General features: G+C 29.4%; 1 protein-coding gene and 4 long non-coding RNA genes across 6 annotated transcripts; 4 read left to right on the forward strand and 1 right to left on the reverse strand.

Annotated features, from left to right (window-relative positions):
- Positions 1 to 918: 918 nt before the first annotated feature.
- On the reverse strand, positions 919 to 2,006 carry LOC116403386. The gene is made up of 2 exons (XR_004216166.1): positions 1,848 to 2,006; positions 919 to 1,284 (listed from the first exon to the last, which is right to left on the reverse strand). It is a non-coding gene; the product is annotated as an uncharacterized LOC116403386 (long non-coding RNA).
- A 7,243-nt stretch (positions 2,007 to 9,249) lies between these two features.
- Positions 9,250 to 11,339, forward strand: LOC116403190. Of its 2 annotated transcripts, XM_031883751.1 has the most exons (3): positions 9,250 to 10,433; positions 10,755 to 10,825; positions 11,133 to 11,339. In XM_031883751.1, the coding sequence occupies exons 1-3, from the start codon at positions 10,273 to 10,275 to the stop codon at positions 11,219 to 11,221; spliced, it is 321 nt and encodes a 106-aa protein (XP_031739611.1). In that variant the 5' UTR covers positions 9,250 to 10,272; the 3' UTR covers positions 11,222 to 11,339. The 2 variants fall into 2 exon arrangements, with proteins under 2 accessions (XP_031739611.1, XP_031739610.1); XM_031883750.1 differs by lacking the exon at positions 10,755 to 10,825 and having other exon boundaries at positions 9,276 to 10,433; positions 11,133 to 11,323.
- Positions 11,340 to 13,478: 2,139 nt separating this feature from the next.
- Positions 13,479 to 14,423, forward strand: LOC116403470. Its single transcript, XR_004216230.1, has 2 exons — positions 13,479 to 13,733; positions 14,172 to 14,423. It is a non-coding gene; the product is annotated as an uncharacterized LOC116403470 (long non-coding RNA).
- Positions 14,424 to 18,208: 3,785 nt separating this feature from the next.
- On the forward strand, positions 18,209 to 19,024 carry LOC116403498. Its single transcript, XR_004216271.1, has 2 exons — positions 18,209 to 18,392; positions 18,694 to 19,024. It is a non-coding gene; the product is annotated as an uncharacterized LOC116403498 (long non-coding RNA).
- Positions 19,025 to 23,880: 4,856 nt separating this feature from the next.
- LOC116403478 lies at positions 23,881 to 24,604 on the forward strand. Its single transcript, XR_004216240.1, has 2 exons — positions 23,881 to 24,075; positions 24,388 to 24,604. It is a non-coding gene; the product is annotated as an uncharacterized LOC116403478 (long non-coding RNA).
- The last annotated feature ends 989 nt before the right edge of the window (positions 24,605 to 25,593 follow it).

A 25,593-nucleotide genomic window follows, 5' to 3' on the forward strand; every position in this document is an offset into this window, starting at 1 on the left:
TTGTTATATATTTAATTATTATTTTTAAAATTACTATCTATTATAATTACCATCGAATTTAATGGTATAAGGTAATTATAATTAGTGGCAATTTTAGGAATAATAATTAACACTATATAATAATATTTTTAAAAAATTCCAAATGTAGCAAAATCTATCACTCGTAAATTCTTATGGTTTATTAGTGATAGACCAATATTTGCAACATGATCTATTGGTGATGAATTTCTATCATTGATAGACTTTGACATGTTTTGTTATATTTGTAAATTTTTAAAAATGTTTTGATATACTTAATTATTTTGAATTTAATTGCTATATTTGAATCCGAATGTTATATTTGGTTATATTTCGGTATGGACAGTACCAAGCTCTAAAAGCTAGCTATCATTCTAGGCTTAGTCCTTCGAAAGGTCCAAATTAAAGTTCTTTAACCCATTCATTAATTGGGCTTGGGTCTTCAAAGTATCCAAGGCCCACCATTGGACTTAAGGGCTAGTGATCTTCAATGAGACTTTATGGCGCTATTGGAACCATAAGCCAACACACACACATGTATACAATCAATTAAAACAAAAATGTTAATAGCTTTAGTGTTGGGTTGGTGGATGTTTTGGTAACTTAGTTCTTATTTTTGTCTCACTAGATATTCTACCAGATAGTCTCAAACAAAGAGATCAAAATTCTCTTTATTACAAAAACTATATGACTTTATGGCTCGGTCTGTTATGATCGACATTGTTATGATTCTTAATTTTCTTTGCATTTGGTTTCACAGGGAATTACTTTTTTCTTGAATAATAAGCATCATATTACGATACTTCATATGCTTTGCTTCTTAGAGTTTGAAGTCCAAACTCTTTTACTGTTCTCCCAACTTTTCCATATTTTGTCTATAACTTTGGCCCAATTTCTCCAAATCAACAACATCATCACTTCAAAAATATAATTCTACTACAAAACGTTTCATGGTATATATCATCATGTCAAACACTAATTTGAGACAACATTCACAAATAAAAATGCTTACGTTGTTGACTTAAAACCCATGTTTTTATTCATGATACTTCAGCCACAGTGTATTTATATTATATATGATCATCATGAAGTACTACACTCTCTCATAACCAGTTTTCCATAGCCGTCATGGTTGGTAGCCGGCGCGTCCAACCGCAGCCTTCTCTGCTGCATGGGGTTTGTTAATATAGTTGCCACCTCGAGGCAGAGCCGAACTCAGAAAACGACTCCCATCCCTATTCTTCCCATCCATATTCATCGTCTCAACTGTTACACCATAAAACACACAAAACTCAAGAACAACTAAAGCTCTAATTTGATCATCTTTCTTTTCTTATAATGGAAATGTTACTTATATATATAAAATGTTAGTCATGTAATTACATTTCTTTAATTTTTGGTTTTTTCCACCATTAATTTTGTGATTGGTTTTGAAATGACTTTGAAACATGTTGATAAACATTTCAAATTAATTAATTTAATGATTGATTTTATATTTTTAAATGTCATAGTACCATTCTACATCGCAAAATCTCTATTAATTGAGATGTAAGAAATAGAGAGGGATTGGTCTTTTTTTTCCTCTCTGTCACCAACTTTCTCATCCTCGATCGTTAACTTATTTAGATTAATATTCCATTAATCTTTTAAAACATGAATGATATTCACATCCATCAAAATTGATTTTAAATTTCTAAAACCAAGTTTTCAAAGTGATTTTGAAAATGAAAAAACTCACTCCCGAATCACTCCAAATGTAATGAATATTTGCAATGAAGAGGTAATTAAAAATAAAGAGAGGAGAAGTAGAATGGCATATGGGGACTTACAATCTGCATGAAGTGAAGTAGAATGGAAGAGTACTCTCCCTGTTGCCATATTTGAAAGAAGAAGAAGAAGCATAACACTAAAAAATATGGACTCTCTCTTTAAACCCATTGACCTCAAACTCTCTTTCTAAAAACCTTTTCTCTCTTTTCGATGAACTCTATGCCGTAGTTTCAAACTTTCATAGGTATATATATAGATTTAAAAACAATTCACAGTAAAAACACAAAAAGAAGTCGTAAAAGCATCTTTTTAAAGATTGTGAAAGTTGTCTTCTTACTGTTTAATCTTTCAACTTCAAAGGAGGCTGTAACATATTAAGATTTTTTTTTTCTTTTGTTCTTTTTGGATAGATTGATTAGTTTTATTTTACAGTACAACATGTCTTACTAAAAAGTTTCATTCAGTACACTACAACTGTGAAGATGGTAAAAAGACTGAATAACTTTCGTTTATTACCTAAAAAATTGTATCAATTATCATAATATTTGGTTAAGAGTTCAAAATGTAACTAAAAGTACTAGTGGATATATATTTTTGTTTTTGGTGGAGATATATATAAAATAATAATAATTAATGAACTTAGTGGACTTGGGAGTCAACCACTGAGGTTGAAATCAATTGTTCACCAAACCCACAATATGGCATAATTTATGGGCAGCAAAGATTGACTGTTTGGGATGCCCATGCCCTACCAATAATATAGGTCATAGGATGATCCACATCTTAGAAAAATTACAATAATGTTTTGGATTTATGTTTTCTGATCCTACCATTCACATTTCATTTACAATCATTCGAGTTTTTTGTTTCTGTAAAAAGTTGCTAGATTTGAGAAACTGCTAACTGCTACCTCTTTTCTCTTCAAATTACTTTTTTCCTTTTCAACATCTATCTCCACATATGTTCTTTCAAGAAAAATTAGGGTGTATATAGTTTGATACATTTGGTTTAATGGCTGAAGACATGAAGGTTAAGAACTTTGAGATGAATTGATGGATTGATGACCAATGTTGCAAAACCATGCATAATGCTTCAGTAAATAATGTTAAGAACTTCAAATATATAACCGGATAATAAAAACGAAACAAGAAAGAAATTATTAATAGAAATTGTTCACCAAACTCAATGTCTATTTCAAAAACGTTTCTTAATTTTTAGAAGCGAGTAACAGAATTAGTGGATTAAATAAGTTTGTTTTTCAAAACAATGAAAAGTAAAAAATTATTAATAGTAATATTTTCCCATCATTTATTAATAGTAATATTTCCCCACACAACACGATCAATAATACACACACTTTCTTAACACCGAAAACAATTTTCTCTAGGACGGAGGATACTACATCATGTCAAGTTTTCTAAGGCGTTATGGTTGGTAGCTTTGAGTATCTCAAAATTGCCACCTCGACCAGGTCGAGCTGTGAGTTCATAACTTTACTTTCCACCATACTCTTTTCTCACCTATATCGATCTTTCCAAATGTGCAATAAAATATTGTTTTTTTTGTTAAATCATCAATCAACTCAAAACTCTAACATGTACATAAATCAAAATAATAAATAAACAACAAACCGTACGCTTATAACTAATACTAATTCGAAAGGTTTTCTTTTTCTAAATTCTTAATATATATAAAATTAGGGCAAAATTTTGTTTCATATTTGTCCCTAAGAAAAAATTAATGAAAACTTTTTGGGTAGAATAAAGAGATATGTATAGGACTTAATTACAATGTGCATAAGGTAAAGTTATGCTTTGGGTGAGTCTCCCTTTTGCTGTATGAAATTAAAAGAGAAGAATCATAAAGCTTAAAATGGTGGACTCTTTCGTGAAACCCATTGAGTTAATTTCTCCTTTTTCTCTTTGGCGATGACTATTAATTTCATGATCATTTTATGGGTATATATTATATACAAGATCAAAGCAATTACGTAGATCTACAATCAATAAATTAAAGAGACACACTTTTGGAAAAGAGAACGAATTTTTAATTAGTTTCATCTTTGAAACACTATATATATATATATACTAGATTTGAGTTTCAAATGATATAGTTTTCTTTTTTCTATACATCAATTTTTTTTTTATAATTAATTCTTTCTATATATTGATATAGAAGAATAAAAATATAACTTATTGATTCTCTTGAGAAATCAATCTTTTAGTTGGACTTTGAATTCATTAGCTTCCATTTGATCCTCTTTATAAATTTAGTAAACTATCAAAGTCATAATTGATATATCAATCTATATCATTATATTGTGTCATGGTCTATTGATATATTTGTAAATTAATTTAAAATTATTGGAATGAAAAAAAAGAAATGTGAAAAATAGATAATGAGAAAACAATATATATATAGTTATATTATACCTAACTTAATTATCATTTAATCTTGTTTTATAATAACTACAAACTCACATGATTTTTTCCCCTCATTTAAGAAAGCTTAGTGGAAAGTTGTGGTGTATAGAAGAGGAAGTGGAACTTTAATTTGATGGCAAAAGAAAAATGGCCAAACAAATATATAATTAACTTCTTCTATTGTCTCTATATCTTTTTATTTTTAGATTTAATTTTTTATATAGGCTACTTAATATAGTTGTAACAAATTAAACACTTCCATTATTTTACTTAATTTCCTACCAATTAAGAAAATTATTTATAAATATTATAACACATGTATACGTACATACATACATATAGTTTATTCATTTTTAGTTATAGTGAGAGTGTGGGTTTGAAGTCAATCACTAGTACTTCTCCAGAAAATATCACTTATACAAAATGCCAAAAGTCCTTTATGCAGCCAACATAGACTTTAGAGAGGATGCCTTTATATATATATTTTGGGTCGAAGAAACAAACGGATATACATTTCATTTAAACATTTTTTTCAATTAAGAAACGAGTGAACTGTAATAGGATAGGTTATATGTATGAACATTTAATCGTTGTTCAACATATATATATTTTTTCGACGAGCTCTTCCCATGATTATGCCAACGATGAACAAGACATCAAACAGATTAATCATAAAACTTCTTTTAATCGTTTGCTTAATTTCTTTACTTCCCAAGTCTTCAATTTGTTATAACTTTAATTTATTTAGAACAATAATAGAGAACAATTTTTTTGGGTTATCATTATATTAATTATAGAATACATCATTATTATATTAAATGATGATTAAGTTTGAAATCATATCCCCTATTTTGTGAAGAAAATAGATATTTCTAAAATTTCAGTCAACTATCTCTGACCATCATTTTGGCAGCTATTATAATTAATGGTCAATTCAAACCCCATTTTCAAGATTTGAACAAGCTCTCAAAAAGTTGAATATTAGACATAAAACCAAAAATAAAATTCTAGAAGACAAAGATTGATAAACCTAATTGGTCAACACCAAAGAAAACTGATATCTAATCATATATATCCTCAAGTTTTAGGCTATTAATATGATCTTGAAATTGCTTTTTCTAATTACAAATATATATATTGGAGAAGATATCATAATAAAAATGGCTTCAAACAAGGACTCGATGTTGTTTAAGGCTTTATTTGTTGTCATTCTCATAATTACTTCTTCCCAATATGTAGCCTTTGGAAGATTGCATATTTCTGATGCTATTCCTCATTATCGATCTGGTAAGAGTCCCAACATTATTCAACATTTATTTGATCTCAAAAACACCTTCTTATGGAGAAATAAAATTGTTATAATTTTTTAGTGTAGTTCCATGTTCTCATAGTTGTAAATATGACTGCAGATCATAAAGATGATAGGGAAAAGGAGAAGACTATTTCAAGAGTTGAACATCTTTCCCAAACTGATACCCCAAGAAAGGGTAACTATGGAGGACGTGGAGAAGGGCCAACAAGTTAATTAAGACAGCTACTAAATTCATGGTTTATTTTGGGGAAAATTATATATATGTTGTCCAAAAAGTGTCCATGCTACTGTCATGATCATTATATAATTTATAGATTTTTCTTTGTTGTATTATTGGTTTATTTTGTATTTGTTTTAGGCGTGCTATGTCATATTGTGCTCACTCTAAGTTTAAACTTTCACTTGTGTACCTTCAATCAAAGTTAGATATTAATTTAAAGTTCATATGATTCAACCAGGCTTCCAAAAGAAATTAGTTTGTTAGAATGAATCTTTTTTTATTTGTATTGATTATAGTATATAGTAAGAACAGTATATCTTGTATTTGGTCATTTGATACTTTCTCTTGGAAAGTAAATTTGTCCCGTAGCTTGTTCTTGATTGTAGATTTATCTTGAGAGCTTTTTAATTAGATCGTTGTTGAAGCTATAATTCTTGAGTTTTGGAAGTCATTTGATCTTTGACGAAGTACTTTTGGTAAAGTGTATTTGATTCATCTCAACAGTTTTGAGAGATGCTTTGCTTTTTGGATTATCTATCCTAGAATATCTTGCAAGAACGTTTTTGAGTTTTTAACTTCAAGAGCTTTAGAAGGGTCTACTTAATTACTGGAAACTAAGTCTTATGAGCTAATTTAGTTTTCAAATTTCTAGAGAACATGTACTTAGAGCTTGAGAACTTTAGAGTTTGAGAGCTTTTGGTTGAAGGCTTTAGAGAAAATTATTACAAATGTTTGATTTTCAGAACATGAGAGCTTTAGAGTTCTGAAAAAACTGGAGAGCTCTTTGAGAAATTCAAATTGATATTTTGAAAATTGGAGATCTATCTCATATATGTATGCCTTTCAAAATTGGACTTTTGAAGAAATGAAACACTTCAAAATTTATGGCACCAACCTACTTATATATTTTCAATTGGCCACATTATTATATCAAATTAATCACAAAATTAACTGTCTTTATTTATAGACTTAAACGAGGAATACACTTAAAAAAATTCAAAATAATATCTCCTAAAAATAATTTAATTACTTTAATAGTTTATAACTTAAATTTATCCGGAGATAATGGCATAGGAAAAAGGAGAAGGATTCAAGAGTTGAATATGATCCCCAAACTGATGTCCCAAGAAGGGGTCATTATATGGAGGAAGTGGAGGGGGGCCATCAAGTTTAATTAAGGCATGCATGAGCTAGTAAATTTTCAAGTTTTATTTTATTTTGGTGTAAAAATATGTTGCCCAAAATGTGTGGCTATGCATGCTACTCTGATCTTTTGACAATTCATAGATTTCTTTTATGTGTATTGATAATCAAACACAAAATAGGTTTTTCTTTTTTAATACTAAGATTTAAGAATGGAAGATTTGATGTTATTCTGCACTATATAAACTCCAAAATGATTCAAAGAAACGTTCATAAACCGACCAATTTTTTCTTTTTGCTTTTGTAAAAAATGAGTGTTGTGAGTAAGTTTTAATTTGTCAATTTGGTTCTGTCATGTTCGTCAAATTGCATGGGTTGCCAGCTTGGGCAACCAACCCCACCACACCACTTGCCACATTATTCTTTCTTTCGAACTATTTTCTAATTAAGGAAATGAACTCAAATATTTATATAATTTAACACAATATTATTAGTAATATTATAATTAGGGTTTATTAAGATTATTAATAAAACAGAGACAAACTATTTACCTAAAAGAAAAACCTGCTGCACACTTGATTTTGTCAACTTTATCATTTTTGACAATTTTCTTATAACACTATAAGAAATTATGGATCTTGAAAGTTCTCCATAATCTTCCGACGCTATATGTTGTGTGTTTAAAGATTCTCTTCTGATGCATTTTGCTAGACCCTAATCCTAACGGACATTTGTGCATCAAGACATCCTTTCTCGACACATTTTCATATATTTTCCTAAGCTTTTGTGATTCGGAAGAGATCTCCTTTTCTTGTAGTATCCTCTTATATAAACCTTATTTTTAACAAATATGTATAAAAAAGTTTAAATGTTTGGATGAATTTGATTTGTAAAATCTTTCATTACTACTATTTAATTCTAAATAGGATTAATGTGGAAATTCTCTGAGCTGGAGAAAATAATTAAAAAAAATTAGTGTGGAGAAAAAAGATAACCACATAAATCTCTCACCAACCTTAGTCACAAAAGCACTCTTTCAAACTATTATACCACACAACTAAACTAAGTTAGTATACTAACTTTAAAGTAGTTCAAACTGAAACAACTGATAACTTAATTAAAAGTAGAAGATACTTTTATAGCCTTTGTCGTGACTGTATTTCATCGAATTTGAGCCTTCCTCTAGCTTGTTTGTACCTTTTTTTTTTTTGTCAATGCAACATTATTTTGGAGTGAAGATATGATGAGGACTCAAAAGGTGTGTTAACCAGCTGGTTTGAAGGTGCATGGACATGTGTCTACTGATCTCTCTGCTCTTATTTCTTGTTAAAAAATGTTGGGGCAACTACATTTTTTAATAGTTTTCCAAAAAAAAAAAAAGAAAAAAAGCTCAAAAGAATCTTTGTCTTTCGCTTTCTGATGTCGTGGGGATTGAAGAAAAAGAGTAAAGAAACAAAATCGTGGAAGTTGGCCCTCGTCTCTAATAAAAGTTTAACACGGCTACAAGTTTGAATTTTGACTCGTCTCTACTTAACCTATCGTCTTGTATATAAATACAAAGCAGCTTAACACACTAACAACAAATAAAGCTCAAAGAGTGATTACATCTTCTTCATTACAAATCATTCAGCTCTTTCTCTCTCATCTCGACTCTCTGTGTAACGACCCAACTTTTCTAAGTAAGTCGAGATCGTTAATTTTTAACAAAATAAAAGACTTTGATTAATGTAAAACAAAACATAAGCAATTTTAAAAAAAAACATCTTCAAGTCAGGCCTGATTTTTAAACATTCAAGAAAACATAAAATAATACTGTTTGCAACAAACGTTTGTAAACTAAATTTCAAATCAATCTTAATTAAGCGGAAGCAATTACACGTTTCCTATGGCATCACGCTTCCTTCCTACCCCTCGCCGGTTTGCTGCCTTTATCACCTTTGCCTGAAAATTAAACATAAGAAGGGTGAGTATTTTAAATACTCAGTAAGAGACCCTCTACTGGTCTCGTCAGGGGAAAATAAATTGTTAAAGTTCTATTGGGACACCCTGTACAGTCGCAGTCTTGTGATCCCGTAGGATACACATTTCAGTCTAACGCCCCGAAGTACGTACATATCAGTCTGACGCCCCGAGGGACGTACATATCAGTCTAACGCCCCGAGGGACGTACATATCAGTCTAACGCCCGAGGGACGTTCATATCAGTCTAGTGTTCTGCAGAAACACATATCAGTCAAATGCTCCCGAAGGTGCAAAATAAATTGGTGATCCCGTGGGACACCTACAAGGTAAACATCCCAATACAACCTAACAATTTATCCCCTCATTCCATTCAACCATCTTTCAGTTACTTCAAATCACAAAGTCCTTTCTTTCAACATCCTAACAGTCAACTTATTTTACTACAATCATCTGTCTGTCAATAATATGCTAATACATCAGTCAATCCACTATACAGTCAAGTCAATACACCCCTCAGTTCACCAGCACAAACCACAGTTCAGTATAATCCACATCCAACCGAAACAAATTCACTAGTTCACATCCAATCTTTATACAGCACAATCTATTAATATCATCATGTACACATAAGCATAATTTCAGTCATTCACATGTATACTTTCGGCAATCCACATCAATTCACACATCAATGTATATATATATGTTTCCAGTCAAATACAACATACACTAAACATTTAGTCTGCAATCAAACATATACATCTTAATCATCATCCATACAGTCCAACACAACTCAAAAACTTTAGGTGAGTCCAGTAGAAAACCCCTTACCTTCAAATTTGTTAAGCTCCTTAACCACGTTGAAGTCTATGAAGAACGAACCTAAACATTAAGACAATTTCTCAATAATTCCCTTCAACGCATCAGTCATTTAAATTCAACCCAATGTGAATCTTTTTGCAACTTACCCAAATCTTCGCGAAAGAAATCGAGCAGTGGCTTTGCGAAGAGATGACGTGCGACGGAGAGACCGTATACAGATGGTCGGAGAGTCGCGCGGCAGTGCAGACAACGGAGGAGAATGAATCGACGGCGGCTGGGCTGAAAACAGAGGAGAAAGGAGAGGGGAGACAGCCGGCGGTTACAGGTTCACGCGGCGGCCTTGCTTCGCGAACAGAGATGGCGGCCGACGGATGCAGCGACGTCCGGCTGGGTTTGGACGGAACGGAGAGGAAAAGAGAAGATGGAGATGGCCGACGGCGGTTGCTGTGCGAACGGATGGGGCGGCTGGCTGCGGCGGAAAGAAAATGGAAGTCGCGACGCACGGCGGAAGAAGGAAATAGGGGTGGCGGTTGCTGGGCTACGACGCAGATCTGGACCGGGCAGCGGCGGAAGAGCAACGACGCGGTCCTGCTTCGCGAACGGAGATGGAGACGGCAGATCGGGCGTTCGGCTTCAGTAGGGGAGACGCGACGGTGAGGTTGGGTCTGGAAGGAGCGGAGAGGAGAAGAAAAGATGGAGATGATCGGCGGCGGTTGCTGCGCGAACGGAGAGAAGAGAGGGATGGGCGTACGGGAGGAAGAAGAAAGTAAATTTTTTTTCATTTTCTTTTCTTTTATTTAATAAAATGTAAAATATATATAATAATAAAAATATAATTAAATACATATATATATATTTAATTATATTAATACATTTTCAAATCTTCTTTCTCCCCTTCAACATATTTTAAAAAAAAAAATCTTGAACAAATCGAAATAATTCTCTCAAAATAATTTTCCTTCAAGTTTGGGGCGTTACACTCTGCTTCTGAAATGGCTTCCAAGAGAGTTTCAATGATTTTGAATGTGGTGTTCTTCATTATTATGCTTTTAATTTCATCTAATAACAATTATAATGTTTCTGCAAGAAAATTTCTTGATGTTAATACCCCTCTTGATGATGCCTTCAACCTTCAAATGGATGCATCTTCATTATTCTGTGAGTTTTCTTAACTTTTTTTTTTCTTCTCAATCTTAAGATGTTCTTGTTTTAGTTTGTTTAAATGAGTTATTATTTCGTTTTCTATTTTATAATTAGGGTTATAAACACTATTCTTCAATATCTAATTCTGCCTAGTATTGTTTTTATCTAATTTTTAACCTATTTTTACGAGTGTGTTTTCAAAATGATCCAAACCAAAGTGCTAGCTAGTAAGTTACGTTATAATTATAATTATAGGGTTTGAAAAATGATGTTAATTTGAATCTGTAATTTGATTTACTTTTATGGCTTTAATTTGTTTCAGATAAAATGAAGGGGGAGCTACAAAGGAGATTCGAGGATTTATTAAAAGCAACCACTGATAATGATATTCCTCGAGGTGGAAACTACTAATTAAAATGGAAAATACAAAAAGTATATAGCAATTGATCGTTAATATCTTTTCATATCTTTTGTATTTGAAATTGCAGCATATTAATGAAATAACTTATGCTACTTTCTTGAGATGAAACTTTTTGAACTTTTTTTTTTTTCTCCTTTAAACATCTCTTTTATGGGTTAACGTTTGTTTGGATTGATTTTTCAAATATTTTAAACAATATTTTTTAAGTGATAAAGAGGTGTGTTTAATCACTTAGTTTAGAAGTTTAATCTAAATAAAAACCATTTGATTGCTCGAAAAAAAGCTTGAAGAATACACGAGGTAATCCTATGACTAAACTACAACTTTGTTTGGAAAGATATTCATATCATCGTCTTTCATTGATCTCCAACTAGAGGATGTCAACTTAGTTGGGATGCTTGAGTGCTCCATTTATTTGTTGGAATATTCGGGTGCTTCTTTTAATCCATCATCGTATCTTTTTATAAAAATGACATAATTAATGTAAATAAAGTAAAGGTATCATTCTTCTATAGAAAATCGTAACTCTAAAATTTTATAAATAAATTAAAAATGAATAGGAGGTTTGAATTGATCTTGAAGTGTGAGAGATTGAAGGATCAAACCTCTAATATCAAAGTCGATAGTACATGATTTAATTGGAAATTTTATTTATGAAAATATATACAATGAAGAGTTTGATTTATTCAAAGATATTCCATCTCAAAATCAATTAATAATAAATGTTTACCGTGAGTAATTTTTTATTAAACCTTAATTAAGAATTATCTCAAATTGTGTATCGGATCCATTGGTTAAGAAGGGTACATAGAACCTAATAATTTCATCAAAGAGAGAAAATTAAATGGCTCAACTATTCATATATTGTCGGATATGTTTGTCTTTTTAGTCTACATATTCTTTATATATTATAAAGAACTATGTTATTCAAATGCATGTGTAAGTTCATAGGTTTTGTTTAATCAAACCATTATTTCATATATAAAAGACTACAATAATGTCACTTTAGTTGACATATATATTTTCATTGATTAATTATAGATATAATAATTAGGTTAATACTCAATTCTAATCCGATATACTCTTGACTTCTACGTATCATGATTATTTGTATAGTGATTTAGTCTCTTAACACTTTTCAAATATCATAAAAAACAAAGAAAATTTTACCTAATTAATTAAACAATCTTGACTATCTAAACCAAAGTTAATAAGGATTGGACCAGAGTTTTATCTTGGAGTTGAGGTGCACATGCAAATCAACAAACTATACGTCTAATTATAAGTTTCAATTATAATAGACAATTTTTAAAAATAGCAAACTAAATTAAAATATTTATCAAGCTATAACAATTTTTTTAGATTGTATCAATAATAACGAGTGATATCCTAGTAATATATTTTAAGTAATTTTTAAAATACAAAGGTAAACTTATAGATCAACATTCTCTTCTACTTTCAGTTTTCAGGAAGTAAAATTTCTCAAATCATTTTTCACCACCGGCCAATTTCTAACTTTGCTTCTTCTATTTATAAACAACTCAGAAGACAAGATAGATTTTGATGATGGTTGAGTTCTTCAATAGAATTTTGGCGAGTTAACTATTTTTCTATGTTAATTTTGGTTACAAAGAGTTCGTGTTCTTCCACAAAATTGAGGCACATTTAAGATTAAAGAGTTTATATAGTAAGACCCGATGTATGGTTCTACAGACAAAAATTTGCTAGTTGCAAAATATTTAATTTTTGGGTAAGTAAGGATTACTGGATGGCTCTAATATAATTATCCAAGCTATTTACAACATAGAATTTAGATATATAAATAGAACTTGTGAATAAATTTATCATATTTATTAACTAGAAAATATTCATCATCTAATGGACTAAAAGTAAAACATGATTACAAAATCGATGGACATACAATGTTTAAATAAAACCGACTAAATCTGTTTAAGATTATAACGAAATTAATTATGAATAATCAGAAATTTTGACATGGCTCTGTTTAGTTTTTGTAAATTGCAATATTATTGCATAACAATTAAAAATTAAATGTTTTAGATGGATTGTTGACTGACCCTTGTCTTTTGTTGTATTTGGGAAAAGAAAATAATTTTAAAAAAGGATGAATTTTAAAGTTGAATAGTCTCACCATTCACATAATTATTTATCAAAATGAAGAGCATGCAATAAGATTAATATTTGTTTTTATGTATATAAATACATATTAAGCAACTTTTGACACACTAACAACAAATAAAGCTCAAAGAGCGATTACATCTTCTTGGTTACAAATCATTAAGCTCTCTCTCTCTCATCTTTCTGCTTCTGAAATGGCTTCCAACAGGGTTTCGATGATTTTGTATGTGCTGTTCTTCATTATTATGCTTTCAATTTCATCTAATAATAATTATAATGCTTCTGCAAGAAAATTTCTTGACGTTAATTTCCCTCTTCTTGACGATGCCTTCGACCTTCAAATGGGTGCATCTTCATTATTTTGTAAGTCGTCTCTCACCTTCTTTCTGCTTCTTTCACTTCTTTTCAAAAACTAAGTTTATAAATGAGAAATTTTTAAATATAGCATAGTAAAATTTAGATTCTATTCATGATGATAGACATTAGAATCGAAAAGTTTGACCATGTTTTTTTTTTTTTGTATATTTCAATAATTTTTCTTTTCAATACTTGGTTTTGCTTAATATTATTACTTTTTTATCTTCTAATTCTTACAAATGCTTTCAAAATAATCCAGACCAAGTTTTGCCTAATAGTTCGAGTAAAATAAAGAAAAAGAAGCATAATTATTTAAAGAAAACACGAAACTAAAAAATGAAATCATGAACAGACGAGATGTTAATATAGATTGTTTATGATTTTATTATTATTTGTAATCATTGAATGTATAATTTGATTTACTTTTATGGTTTTGTTTTTCAGATAAATTGGAAGGAGAGCTACAAAAGAGATTCGAGGATTTATTAAAAACAACCACGGATAATGATATTCCTCGTGGTGGAAACTATTAAATGTAAACACAAAACTATATAGAAATTTATTAGAAATTATTATATTCTATATGCATATGTATGAACTATATACATATATGTTCCCCTTTAATCTTGTACATGTGAAATTGAGGCAAAATAATGAATACAAGTTTGTATAAGTTAAAAAAAGGTTTTTCTTTTTCTTTTTTTTATGTGTAACTTATAATAGGTTTGGATTGACTAGTATACTTAAAATATCTTAAAGGTGTGCGCGATCTACTAGCCCTAACTCGTGCATTTGTATTCCATCCAAATTCCATAGTTAAACATGTTTTGACGAATTAAAAAAGTACTAAGTTTAGGGTGATGACTATTTGAAAAATCAAATTTTCTTTCCTTAAATTTTTTAAAAAAGTAATTTAAGCATTTTAAAAAGTCAATCCGCACACGCTTGTTAATTATTAGACGAATCATCTATTCTAAATTACTATGTAAATCATACTCAAACTCTCGCTTCACCGTCGTATATTACTTTTAATAGGAATGTTTATTAGGAATGGTTTCTCTAATAAGGTTTAATTAAACTCAAACTATATAATTTCTTTAAAAAAATATTATGATACTAATACTAATAAATTTTCTAAATGTATGATAGAAAAATTGAAGAATCATTTGAGAAAGAAGTAATTGATATAAGTTTATTCAAATAATTTTGATAAGAATGTTTTATTTTTTTTAAAAAAATCCTTTTAATTAGTATTATCTTTAGAGTGGTTGAGGAGAGCTTATCGTTGAGTAGCAATTAATTATTTCAAAAGATGTGAGCAAATTAATAATTTTGTGGTTCAACTAAAACCCACCTTTCTTAAAATAAAAAAATAATTTGTACTTGTTTAATTTTTCTGAGTAATTACATATTAAAGAAGTTAAGTACCTCAATTATTGTTCATGTATTGTCCGATGTGTTTTGTCTTTAAAGAATTACATATTGAAAAAGTTGAAGTTTAGTTGATATATAAATAAATGCATGTGTAAATCACAGCTCTTTGTTTGATGGAAGCATTTCATAATTTAAAAGCTATACATTGTCAACTCTATCCCTTAAAAAAACCACAATCTCCTTTTAGTTGACTTATATATTCATAAACTAAAATTTTAATTTTGATGCGGCTAACAATAGGGAAAAAAACTACAATACAATGTTCGAATGAAATCATATACTTGTTAGTTCATATGGCATTGTGATGATGCTAAAGAAGTGTCAACCTAGTTGAGATTTTCAGGTGTATCCACTAATCCCTCTTCTTTTAGTATCTTGTTTTTAAAAGAAGTTGAAATGAAGATTACCTGTAAATCAATAATTATACAATATGAGCGTTGTATGTTTGTCATAGACGAAACTCTAATACTTAAAGTTAGCTTCTAATAAAGAGTCCAACTTTTAGGAGAAAGATGTCCTTATCTAATATGAAAGTTATCATTTTCTTTACATTGTAAGATTAAACTTATCCCTTTTAAATAAGAACTCAATTTACTTCCTATATTTCAAAATCTTACAATTTTTTCTTAAATTTAAGTTTTGTTTTAATTAGTTGTTTAAGTTTTTTTTTTTAGTATTTACACTTTTAATCTTGATTTTTTTACTAATTAAATAATCAACTTTGTGCGTTTGGTGTTAATACTGATTTTTTTGTCGCTTTTAAAATTAAATTTGAGTTGTATTCATCAACAAAAGAAATATGAATCATGTCAACTCTAGAAGTTGATAATACAAGGAATGAGGTAGAAAAAAAACCTTCCAATTCAACCATTTAATTTGTAGATTTGTACACCACAGAGCGGTCATTTAATTGATATTTTTTCAAAGATAGTGAACAAATACAGAAAGTGAGTAGATTTCATTTTGAACAAATATATATTATAATTAACTACTGTTGTTGAACTAGTATGCGTTTTGGATCGTTAGGGTATGAAGTTTTTATATTTTAGACATCCTTTTTTTGTTGGAGTTGAGTCTAGGCATCATGTATTTTTTTAATGAGCCTTTTAGTAAGAGGAGAATGTGTTTTCGTGAGGAAGATCCATAAGGTTCTCACATTGGGATACAAAACTTAGTTGGATATATATGTCACTTTAGTGCAGGTAATATTATTGATTAAGGCGTAAGGTCTAAAGATTTGTTTAGTGTGTGTTTGTAGATTTTCATGTGTTGTGCAAACATAATACGTGTATCCATAGTGTTCTACTTTGTGCCTCCTATATGATAAGTTTGGATGTTCGGTTTGAATTTTGTTTATTTGTTGTTTTCAGTGGCTTGGGAACTTCTCATATGAGATTGTCTCAGTCATCGCTTTTTCTTGGGACCTTTTGGAGGTTGTTCTCACCAAATTTGCCAAAATCTTGAAGTCGACCGTGTAAATATGGTTGATCATCGAAGTTGGTCACTAGAATATGTTGTACTCATAGTATGACAGTAGTATAATCGTTGATAGTGACCATTAATAGATGAAACTATTGAAAATGTTGGAGGATGACATATTTGAAGAGACTTAGAAATGAATAGAAAAAAGTAACTCAACTCCACCGATACTTTAACATACAACGACACAACGATAGAAAGTTCAAAGATAATCTACCTCCCATGTTTGTGTTTTGTCTTTAATTAACTTTGGCATAATATTTATTCCAAAAAGAAATTGATATGTAAAGGGTTGGTAGTTAATAAATAAATGTGTGCAAGTTCATAGTTTTTTTTTTATTAATTGAAGGATTACATAATTAAACAGCTAATTAATTAAAATGTCACTTTAAGTTGACTGCTCTATATATTTTTGTCATTTTGGTGAGAAATTTCATGAATTATTTCCAAGTCTTCCCAAAAAGTACGATATATAATTAAAATATTCAAATCTTCATTTATTATTAGTTATATCAAGTCCTTTCCTTCTTTCTTTCTCTCTTTTTTATTTTTGAATAAAAGCACAGAATTACTATAGGAATGAATAAATAATAGATGTGCACTAGCACGATATATTATGTAAATCACTCCAATAATAGATCTTAATTATGTTCGACACATTTATAAGAATTCTTTCTCATGACGACATAGAAAACATTTATAAGAATTCTTTCTCACGACGACATAGAATGAGAGCTGGCAATTTGAACTTGAATTGCTAAATTATTAGGTTGGGTTGGATCCAAGTTACGTTCTTAAAATTCTGAGTTGATTCAATCCAATCTAAATTTCTAATTTTATTTATATATATTGTAACTCATTCACATGCATACATACAAAACCCAACAACCAAACCAACCTTACCTACGTACATCCTAGTTCACCATTCAAATTTCTATAGTTAAGTTTATTGATTTATTTATAATGATAGGGTGGAATATCGTAACTCGGACTTCGAGATGAATAATATAAATTTTATGTTTGTCATATTTTTTGAAAGAAAAATATAAATTTTATGTTCATTTTTTAGCCGGCTATGGAATATTGACTTCTTCTTCTTTTTTATTTTTTTGGCTTTTAACACGAATATTACCTAAATCGTTATCAAGTACTTAACTCTAGACTACCGTGTAACACGCTTCGCCCTAGAATTGTGATGGAATCTAGTGTACTAATATTGGGTATATAGGATGACACCCAACAATCGACATGTCCTATTGGCCTCTAACCTAGAAGTCTCCTCTTCTTTTAATGGAAAGTTAGTATGATAAGTACTTATGATAATAACACCAAAAGTAAATCACAATCTAATGTGGAATATTTTGCAAAATCTTACACCAAAGTCAAGTTAGTGTGGGGCCAAAACCTTCACGACTAAAATTACAAGAGAGAAATATTATCATACATAAATAAACCAAGTCTTTGTAATATATTTTTCCATGACATTTAATTTTTTTCTTCCAAACATTCATATGGAAAAAGAGAAAAAATACATACCCTTTAGGTGTATAAATATATGTGATTCATAATTCAAACTTTAGGAATATTTATAAATCTGTATATCCCAAACATGAATCCCACAATTTTTTTTATAGCATAAATATTAATTTATGGGTTCAATTAAAGTCTTACATATTTTGGTTGCACTTTTACTTATTGCCCTTATATTGGCTTCTAATGTTTCTTGTTCCAGGAAATTGCTTGATGTAGCTCGTAAGTACTCAATTTAAATCCATTTGTTTTTCTCTTCATTCTATTTTGTGTTGATTTGATCCCTAACTCTCGATATGTATATATATATTGAATCCGTTCCTTTTTAATGAATGCAATTTTTCCAATCTAATCGAAATATCTTGTATAGGCTATCATGTTTTAATCCCATCTTGACACTGTGTAGTTATATAATTTTGCACTTTGTGTGTATGTTTATTTATTACGATCTTACTTGAGCCTGATTTACATTGTGTCCTTATATTCTAAAGTTTTTATTTATTCATTTATTCATCTTATTCAGAAGCACCAAGTTATGGACCAGCAATGCTGATCCAGCCCGCTGATGCTCCCTTTGATGGGAACTACTCTTATGGACCAACCATGAAGCCAGCAGCGGCTGCAGCCAGCTGATACTTCCTTTGGTGTGGGAATTACTCTTAATAAATGGTCAAGGATGGAACTTAGTAAAGAAATATATATTTGGTCTTACATTTGAAAATTTATATTAAGAAGTTTGAAATTGTACGTCGTCAATACTTCAATATGGAATTGTGTGTTGTGTTTGTGTTTTCTTTAAATAGATACTTCAACAATAACGAAAATGAGAATATATTACAATCTATTCGTGAGAATATATAATATACAGAGAAATTTTACTATATCTTTTAAATGTTTTGATTTATTTTGTTATATTTGAAAATAGATCTAATAAAAATGCAAATAAATGAGAAACAATCGTACTAGCTAGAAAAGAGCCTAAAGATATACAATAGACCTAAGGCGCGAACTTCCCAACTTCCATAATTGTCAATTGTTATGGTTTGAGCTTGAAAAGAAATTGTGACTTATTATTATTAGGTTGAACTAATATTATTATTAATTTTTCTTTTTGTATATTTAATTTTTTTTAAAAAATTTAAATGACAAAACAATTAAAATATTAATAAATATAAAAAGGTTTTATAGTCGTCTATAAGTTGAAATATTAATAGATATCTATTAGTGATGTTGCGTTGTATTAGTAAATATAATTGGAAGCATCCCTTCAATTTTAGTTCATATACTTTCAATCAATCTTAAATTTAATTAGTTTATGAAAATTGACTAAACAATTATCGTTATCACTATCAATATCATGGAAATAAACAATATGGAAAAATATATTTTCAAAACTTAGGGTGGAAAAGCCAAAGTTCATATGGTATAAGATTTTAGGCTATCTTTTTTTTTTTAAAAAAATTAATTTACAAGACAAGAGGAATCAAATGGTACAACAACACCTCTCAACTAGGTATTCCGATTCATTAACTAAATTAAACCTTGCTAATTAGGTATTTAGATCCATCAATTTTGTATTTTTTTGATATTACGTGATCTCGACGTATAATCCTCATACATGATTGTGAAATATACTTTCAATTATTTTCGTCCTTTTGTGTTTCATTTTATGGCAACAGCCTTGAAGAAAGTTTCACAATCTGATATTATTAGTGTGAAAAAGAAGAAAGAAAGAAGGTATGAAAAGCAACCCCCTTTACTTATTAATTTGCTATTATTTTCCTCATTATTATTGTACTTTAATTCAAAATGGCAATAAATGGTCAAAGTTGTAGGGATATCATAAGTCAATAACTCATAGTATTTTCCTTTGTTGAACCACTAGTACAACATGGGAAACTGTTTCCTATTTCTTACGTACAAATTTGAGATTAGGGTTTATTTCAAATCTTCCCCTCATGTGTCCATACTTAGACCCACTAAAACATTTATATTTCCAATTCTTTTTAAAAAATAATTTCTTCTCACTCCCAAAAATTAAGCAATTTTCCATATACAAAATTAATTTTAATTTTACACTACTTCTAATAGGATCAAGTTAATTGTATTAGAAGATATATCACACAAAAAAAATTACAAATATAACAAAATTTATATACTAACAATATAGTGTATAGTTGATCAATCGTTTAATTAATTAATATCATATTGGAATGATGATGTTTGAATAAAATGTTTAAATTGAAAAGCCAACAGATGGGGTCAACGCAGTATATCATGTGAACTAAAACTCTACACTACACCTTTACTTCAGCTTTTTTTTCCCCTCAATTCTTTCAAAGCACCTAACGCGGTTTAGTACTCATATAAATGGAGCTTAAAAGAGCTCAAGCAAATGCACTCTGATCAAAACAATATATTATATCTTCCAAACTTATATTTCATAGTTTTCTAATCTACCATAAAAAAAAAACAGACAGCTTCTAAAATGGCTTCAATTATTTGGAAACTCTTCTTGATCATCACACTCATCTTAGCTTCAAATTATGTTCATGCAAGGAGATCTCCTTCCTTCTATATTCATCGTAAGCTTTTCCCCCTCTTAATTTCGCTTCAATTGTGCTCGATATCATGCCTTTTAAGTTTACTAGTAACCAACATGATCTTTTTTTGTATCTAGAGATTTAAAGTTTGATTCCAATCTTCATGGTTGTTGTACTAATGAGAGATAAAAGAAGAACACGGAATGATAAAATGATTTTGATTATTAGAGAGTTGATTGTGGTTAAAATTTATTATTTCTTATGGTTATTATAATTACATTATCTTTCCAAATGCTGCAGGTATGGAGTATGCTGAGCTAAATGTTGATACAATTGCTCAACCACCTAATACTCAAAATGATGAAGATGGTAGGGTTCTAAATAATAGGAAACTACTTTTGAAATTAAGAATATTATATATATATATGTGAAAATAATTAACTTTTCATCATTTTCTAACTGTAGGTATGAAGAACAATACAGAAACAAACAATACAACTACTGCTGCTCCACCACCAGCCAAACATGAAGATGGTGTGTGGGATGGGAACTTTTGATACTCAATATCAATGTAATATATACAGTATTCTTATTATCACAATTTGATTCAATTAATGTAACAAATTCATTTACAGCTTATTAATCATTCTTTGTTTTGGAAAGGAAAAAAAAAACTTAAGGATATGGAGTATTTGCTTCATATATGGTAAAAAGCATTATCTACAAATGATCACTAGTTTGCCGATATATATATATATAATTTCATTAGAACTTGGCTTATTCAGAGTTTAGTTTTAATAAAATGCTAACCAAACGAGAAAAACAGGAAGAGCACTAGAACAACATCTCACACCTTCGTAGCATCTTCAACCTACCGTAACCAAAAGCATTATATACATATACATTATATTATATAATTTTAGTTAAATATATAAATAGTATAGTAAAGTTTCATAATTAAAAAAGAACTTGATCCAACTACTATTCTATTTGAGTTCAAATGATCATGGCTTCAAATTGAGAATTACTTTAATACCTAATTTTGTGTGTACTCCAATCTGATACACATGTGCATCCATCGATACACTGACCAACACTTGCCAAGTGGTGGCATTGTTAATTGCAATTTCCTTCTACTCAAAACAAACATCTTCTTTTAACATTTGGGGTTCATGTTTTTTTTTTTTTTTTTTCAAATTGAATATCTCAACTAATTTAAGAGGTTTGTAACATTTTCAATGAATGTAAAGCCTAAAATTACGAATTTAGTATTTGAAATTGACAACTCATAGTAGAGATATCTTGATACATTGGATAAAGAAAATCAGATTACATAGAATCAAGGGCAGCATAATAAATAGAATCAAATAGAAGTATTAGCAGGAATTTAAGCTACAACAAATTAAAGGGCACAGTATCATTCAAGTCCAAAAACAGAAAATCCTTCAGTTAAATCACTCTACGGATGGAAAATTAAGATTTCTCTCAACTACATTTGTGTGTATATATATATATATATATATTGTTTTTGAACAAGTAAAAAGGAAAGGGAGATCAGCACACACACCCAAATTACCATCGGAAAATTAGTACATTGCATATTCACAAAAGGTTGGACTTCAAATTCTTCTAAAGTCCAACCAAAAGTTGATTATTGAATTCATTACGGATTCATTAAGTTTATTGTGTTTCCTTGTCTCTTAATTTTATCAGAATTAGACAACATTGTTAAAAATTGTAATATATAACACCCTAAAGTAAAGGATTTTCTCATTTAATTTTAACACTCAGTCGTTCATACATTTTAGAACTTTGTCCTAAAATTTCCATATCATCCATATTTGGAAAAAGGAAAAAAGAATGAAACAAAGAAACAAAGTTAATAATATTGACATCAATATTGATGACAAAGCGTGGGGAATCGTGAAGTCTTTATTCCTCAGCTTTGTAATATAATTTTAAAATGCAATCATCAATTTATTATTAACTATTATTATAATTGAGAAATTGCAACTATCAATTAACTACCAATGGGAAAAGAAGAAAACAAAAAAACACATTTTGTTATTGAGATTTGATTTATTTAAATATGAACAGTCCATCGTCAAAATTGTAGGGCTCATGAATGAATATTGATTTTTGTATTCAAGTCAATTCAATTCATATGACCTTTACCATTATGAAAGTTGAATAAGCAAACGTTTCTAAACCTTCAAGAAGTCATTATTTCAAACTGATTTTGAATATTTAAAAGTCGTATTAAACAAACTTTTTTCTAAAAAAAATGGGGCAACAAATAGGATTTCTTGAGTGGTCATTTAATTTAGTAACGTGTAATTACACCCGAGCACAATTAATTGTGAAATCATTTGTATATGATTCAGTACATTAGTGCTAGTACGATCGATTGCACTCCATTTCAAACAAAAATTCTCAATCACTAAGAGCAATTTCAAATATTTTTCATTTAAAATAATCGGTTATATTGAATCTCATGTTAAAAGACTAAAGAATCTCATAATCTTTATACAAATAGGTGAATTATACTTATCTTATTGTCTATTATAATTTTTTTGGACGGATATTTTTTTTCTTTCAAAAACAAATAATTAGAATAAGATTAAAAACAGAAGAACCCTAATAGATGCATCATCTTGAGAGATATATGTTCAGACTGCACGTTGAAAAAAATTAATGAATTAGAAAATTGCTTTAACTTTTTCGATTCGGTGTGAGAAGAAACATTACATTATCAAAATAAGATATTAAAAGTTAGAAAAGTTAGAAAACACAAAAATCTGATTCAAGAATGACTCTCATCCACACTCCGTTCTCCTGTTCACATTGTTATTTATAAAGACACATGAACTATATTCCCATTGCCAAATAATTTTGAGTATCATCATCTTTATCTACTATATATGCATTGAATGTGCTATTGAAAACAATACAACTAAGACCTTTTTATTATTATTTCTTGAAAGAATCCTAAGGTCAAGTTGCCAATAGGATGAAGAGAAAAAGTCAATAGATCACGAGGCCATTAAATTAGACCAAAAGCTCTACACTTTCAACTTGTCCTCATTTTTGTCTTTTATTAATTAATGATTCTTTCAAAATGGCTTGTCATCCATTGTATAAATTAAGATTTGAGAGACCTCAAACAAATGGAACTTCCTATTACAATAATCTCTTCCATAATATACATATTTCAACAATATCTCTTTCATTTGTCTACCCAAAACCAAAATTTGATTCAAAGATGGCTTCTGTTGTTTGGAAGAAACTCTTGTCAATTGTTAGACTCATTGTTCCTTCCAAAGCAAATGCAAAGAGATTGAGTTCCACAAACGATATTGATGGTAGGTCGTAATTTCTTTGAAACTTTGTTTAAATATTATTCATATCATTTTAAATAGGTATGCTTTTGTACCGTTCGTTCATGTTTGTTTCTCACACACTCAATAATAAAAGTGTGGTTTTTTTTCAAAAGAATATTTTAACTAAAAATATTGAAATAACAAACATTCATGTATATATTTAGTATATATTAAAGTTGGAGAGTTTAAACTTGAATCCTTTTGTTCTTAAGTATATAGAGGTGCATGCTAGTATATATGGAGCATTTAATTTATTTTGATTTTGGCTTTCTTTCATTTTCTAAATGTGTATAGGTATGAAGAAAAAGAAGTTTCCTCCTCGTCCATTTGATGAAGAAAGTTCTGCTGCTCCTCGCAATGGGAACTATTGATTCTTAAATTGTATATACAATTTTCCGTTATCATTTTTATTATCATGAAATAATTATACCTGTTGTTTTTTAATTTTCAATCTTTTATACCAAAGAATATATATATATCAATTCTAGCTCTAATCCGATTATTTCCTTAATTCAAAAAAGTAAAATTTAACACTTTATTAAGACATAATTATTAGTGAAAAGAACTTACAGAAACCGCATAAATATAGGAATGGCAGAGGGAGAGTTATGTAAAATTATTTTGATCTAGGTACGATATATGTCATGAAATCAACAACCAAACATAAAGCAAAAAAGTGCAGAAGGAACGAAGTTGACACAGATTTTTGTGGTTCATATTAAAACTGTATTTGCTATTTCTACGAGCAGAGTGATATATAAGAATATATTACATAGAGGCACCTCTATGTCAAGAGCTTAACTATTTTTGTAACCAACAAGCAAGAGCAACAAATAAGAAATAAAAATAATAAAAAAAGTGAAACAATTCTCCTTTGACAATCTCATTAAGAATGAGGGGAAGTAAAGTGTCTAGAAAACTTCTTCCTAGATCAGAAAAACAATTAAAAGAGGATGGAAAAAACCCACAGTATCAAGGGCTGGTCCATGGTTTTATTGTAGTCGCTTTGAGGAATATGACAAAAAGTGCTTAACATTTAAAGGTTGTTTTAAGCTAGTAAGTTGAGTTATGAAGTATGACTTCCTAAACATGTTGGGTTAGAAAATTTGTATTTGGTGTGTAAATTTTGTTTAGTATGGAGTTAGAAAGAAAATCTGTGTTTGAGGTTGCAAGTCTGAGTTATTAGTAATAATTTGTGCAGTTTTTGGTAACCTAAAAATATATGATTTGTTGTTATTGTTTGCTTGAATTTATCTTGTTTAACCCTTAAATTTCACATGTATATATATAGTTTCCAAAAAATATTTAAAATTCATTTGAAACGTCAACTTAAAACCTTCACACATATTTTACAATTTTTGCACTAAATCAGAGAACACAATGCAAAATAAGATATACAATAGTTGATCAATTTGGTCACCATCCACTTTCAGAGATTTTTTAATGACAGAAATCAACAGGTAATCAACAATCTGTAATTTATCATTCCGAACGACTATA

This window comes from Cucumis sativus, chromosome 4 (genome assembly GCF_000004075.3).
Source record: "Cucumis sativus cultivar 9930 chromosome 4, Cucumber_9930_V3, whole genome shotgun sequence".
Lineage (NCBI taxonomy): Eukaryota > Viridiplantae > Streptophyta > Magnoliopsida > Cucurbitales > Cucurbitaceae > Cucumis > Cucumis sativus.

Bases quoted from the DNA above. Each gene is read 5' to 3' on its own strand.
- LOC116403190 (XM_031883750.1), top strand. From the start codon at position 9,857: ATGACGTGCGACGGAGAGACCGTATACAGATGGTCGGAGAGTCGCGCG.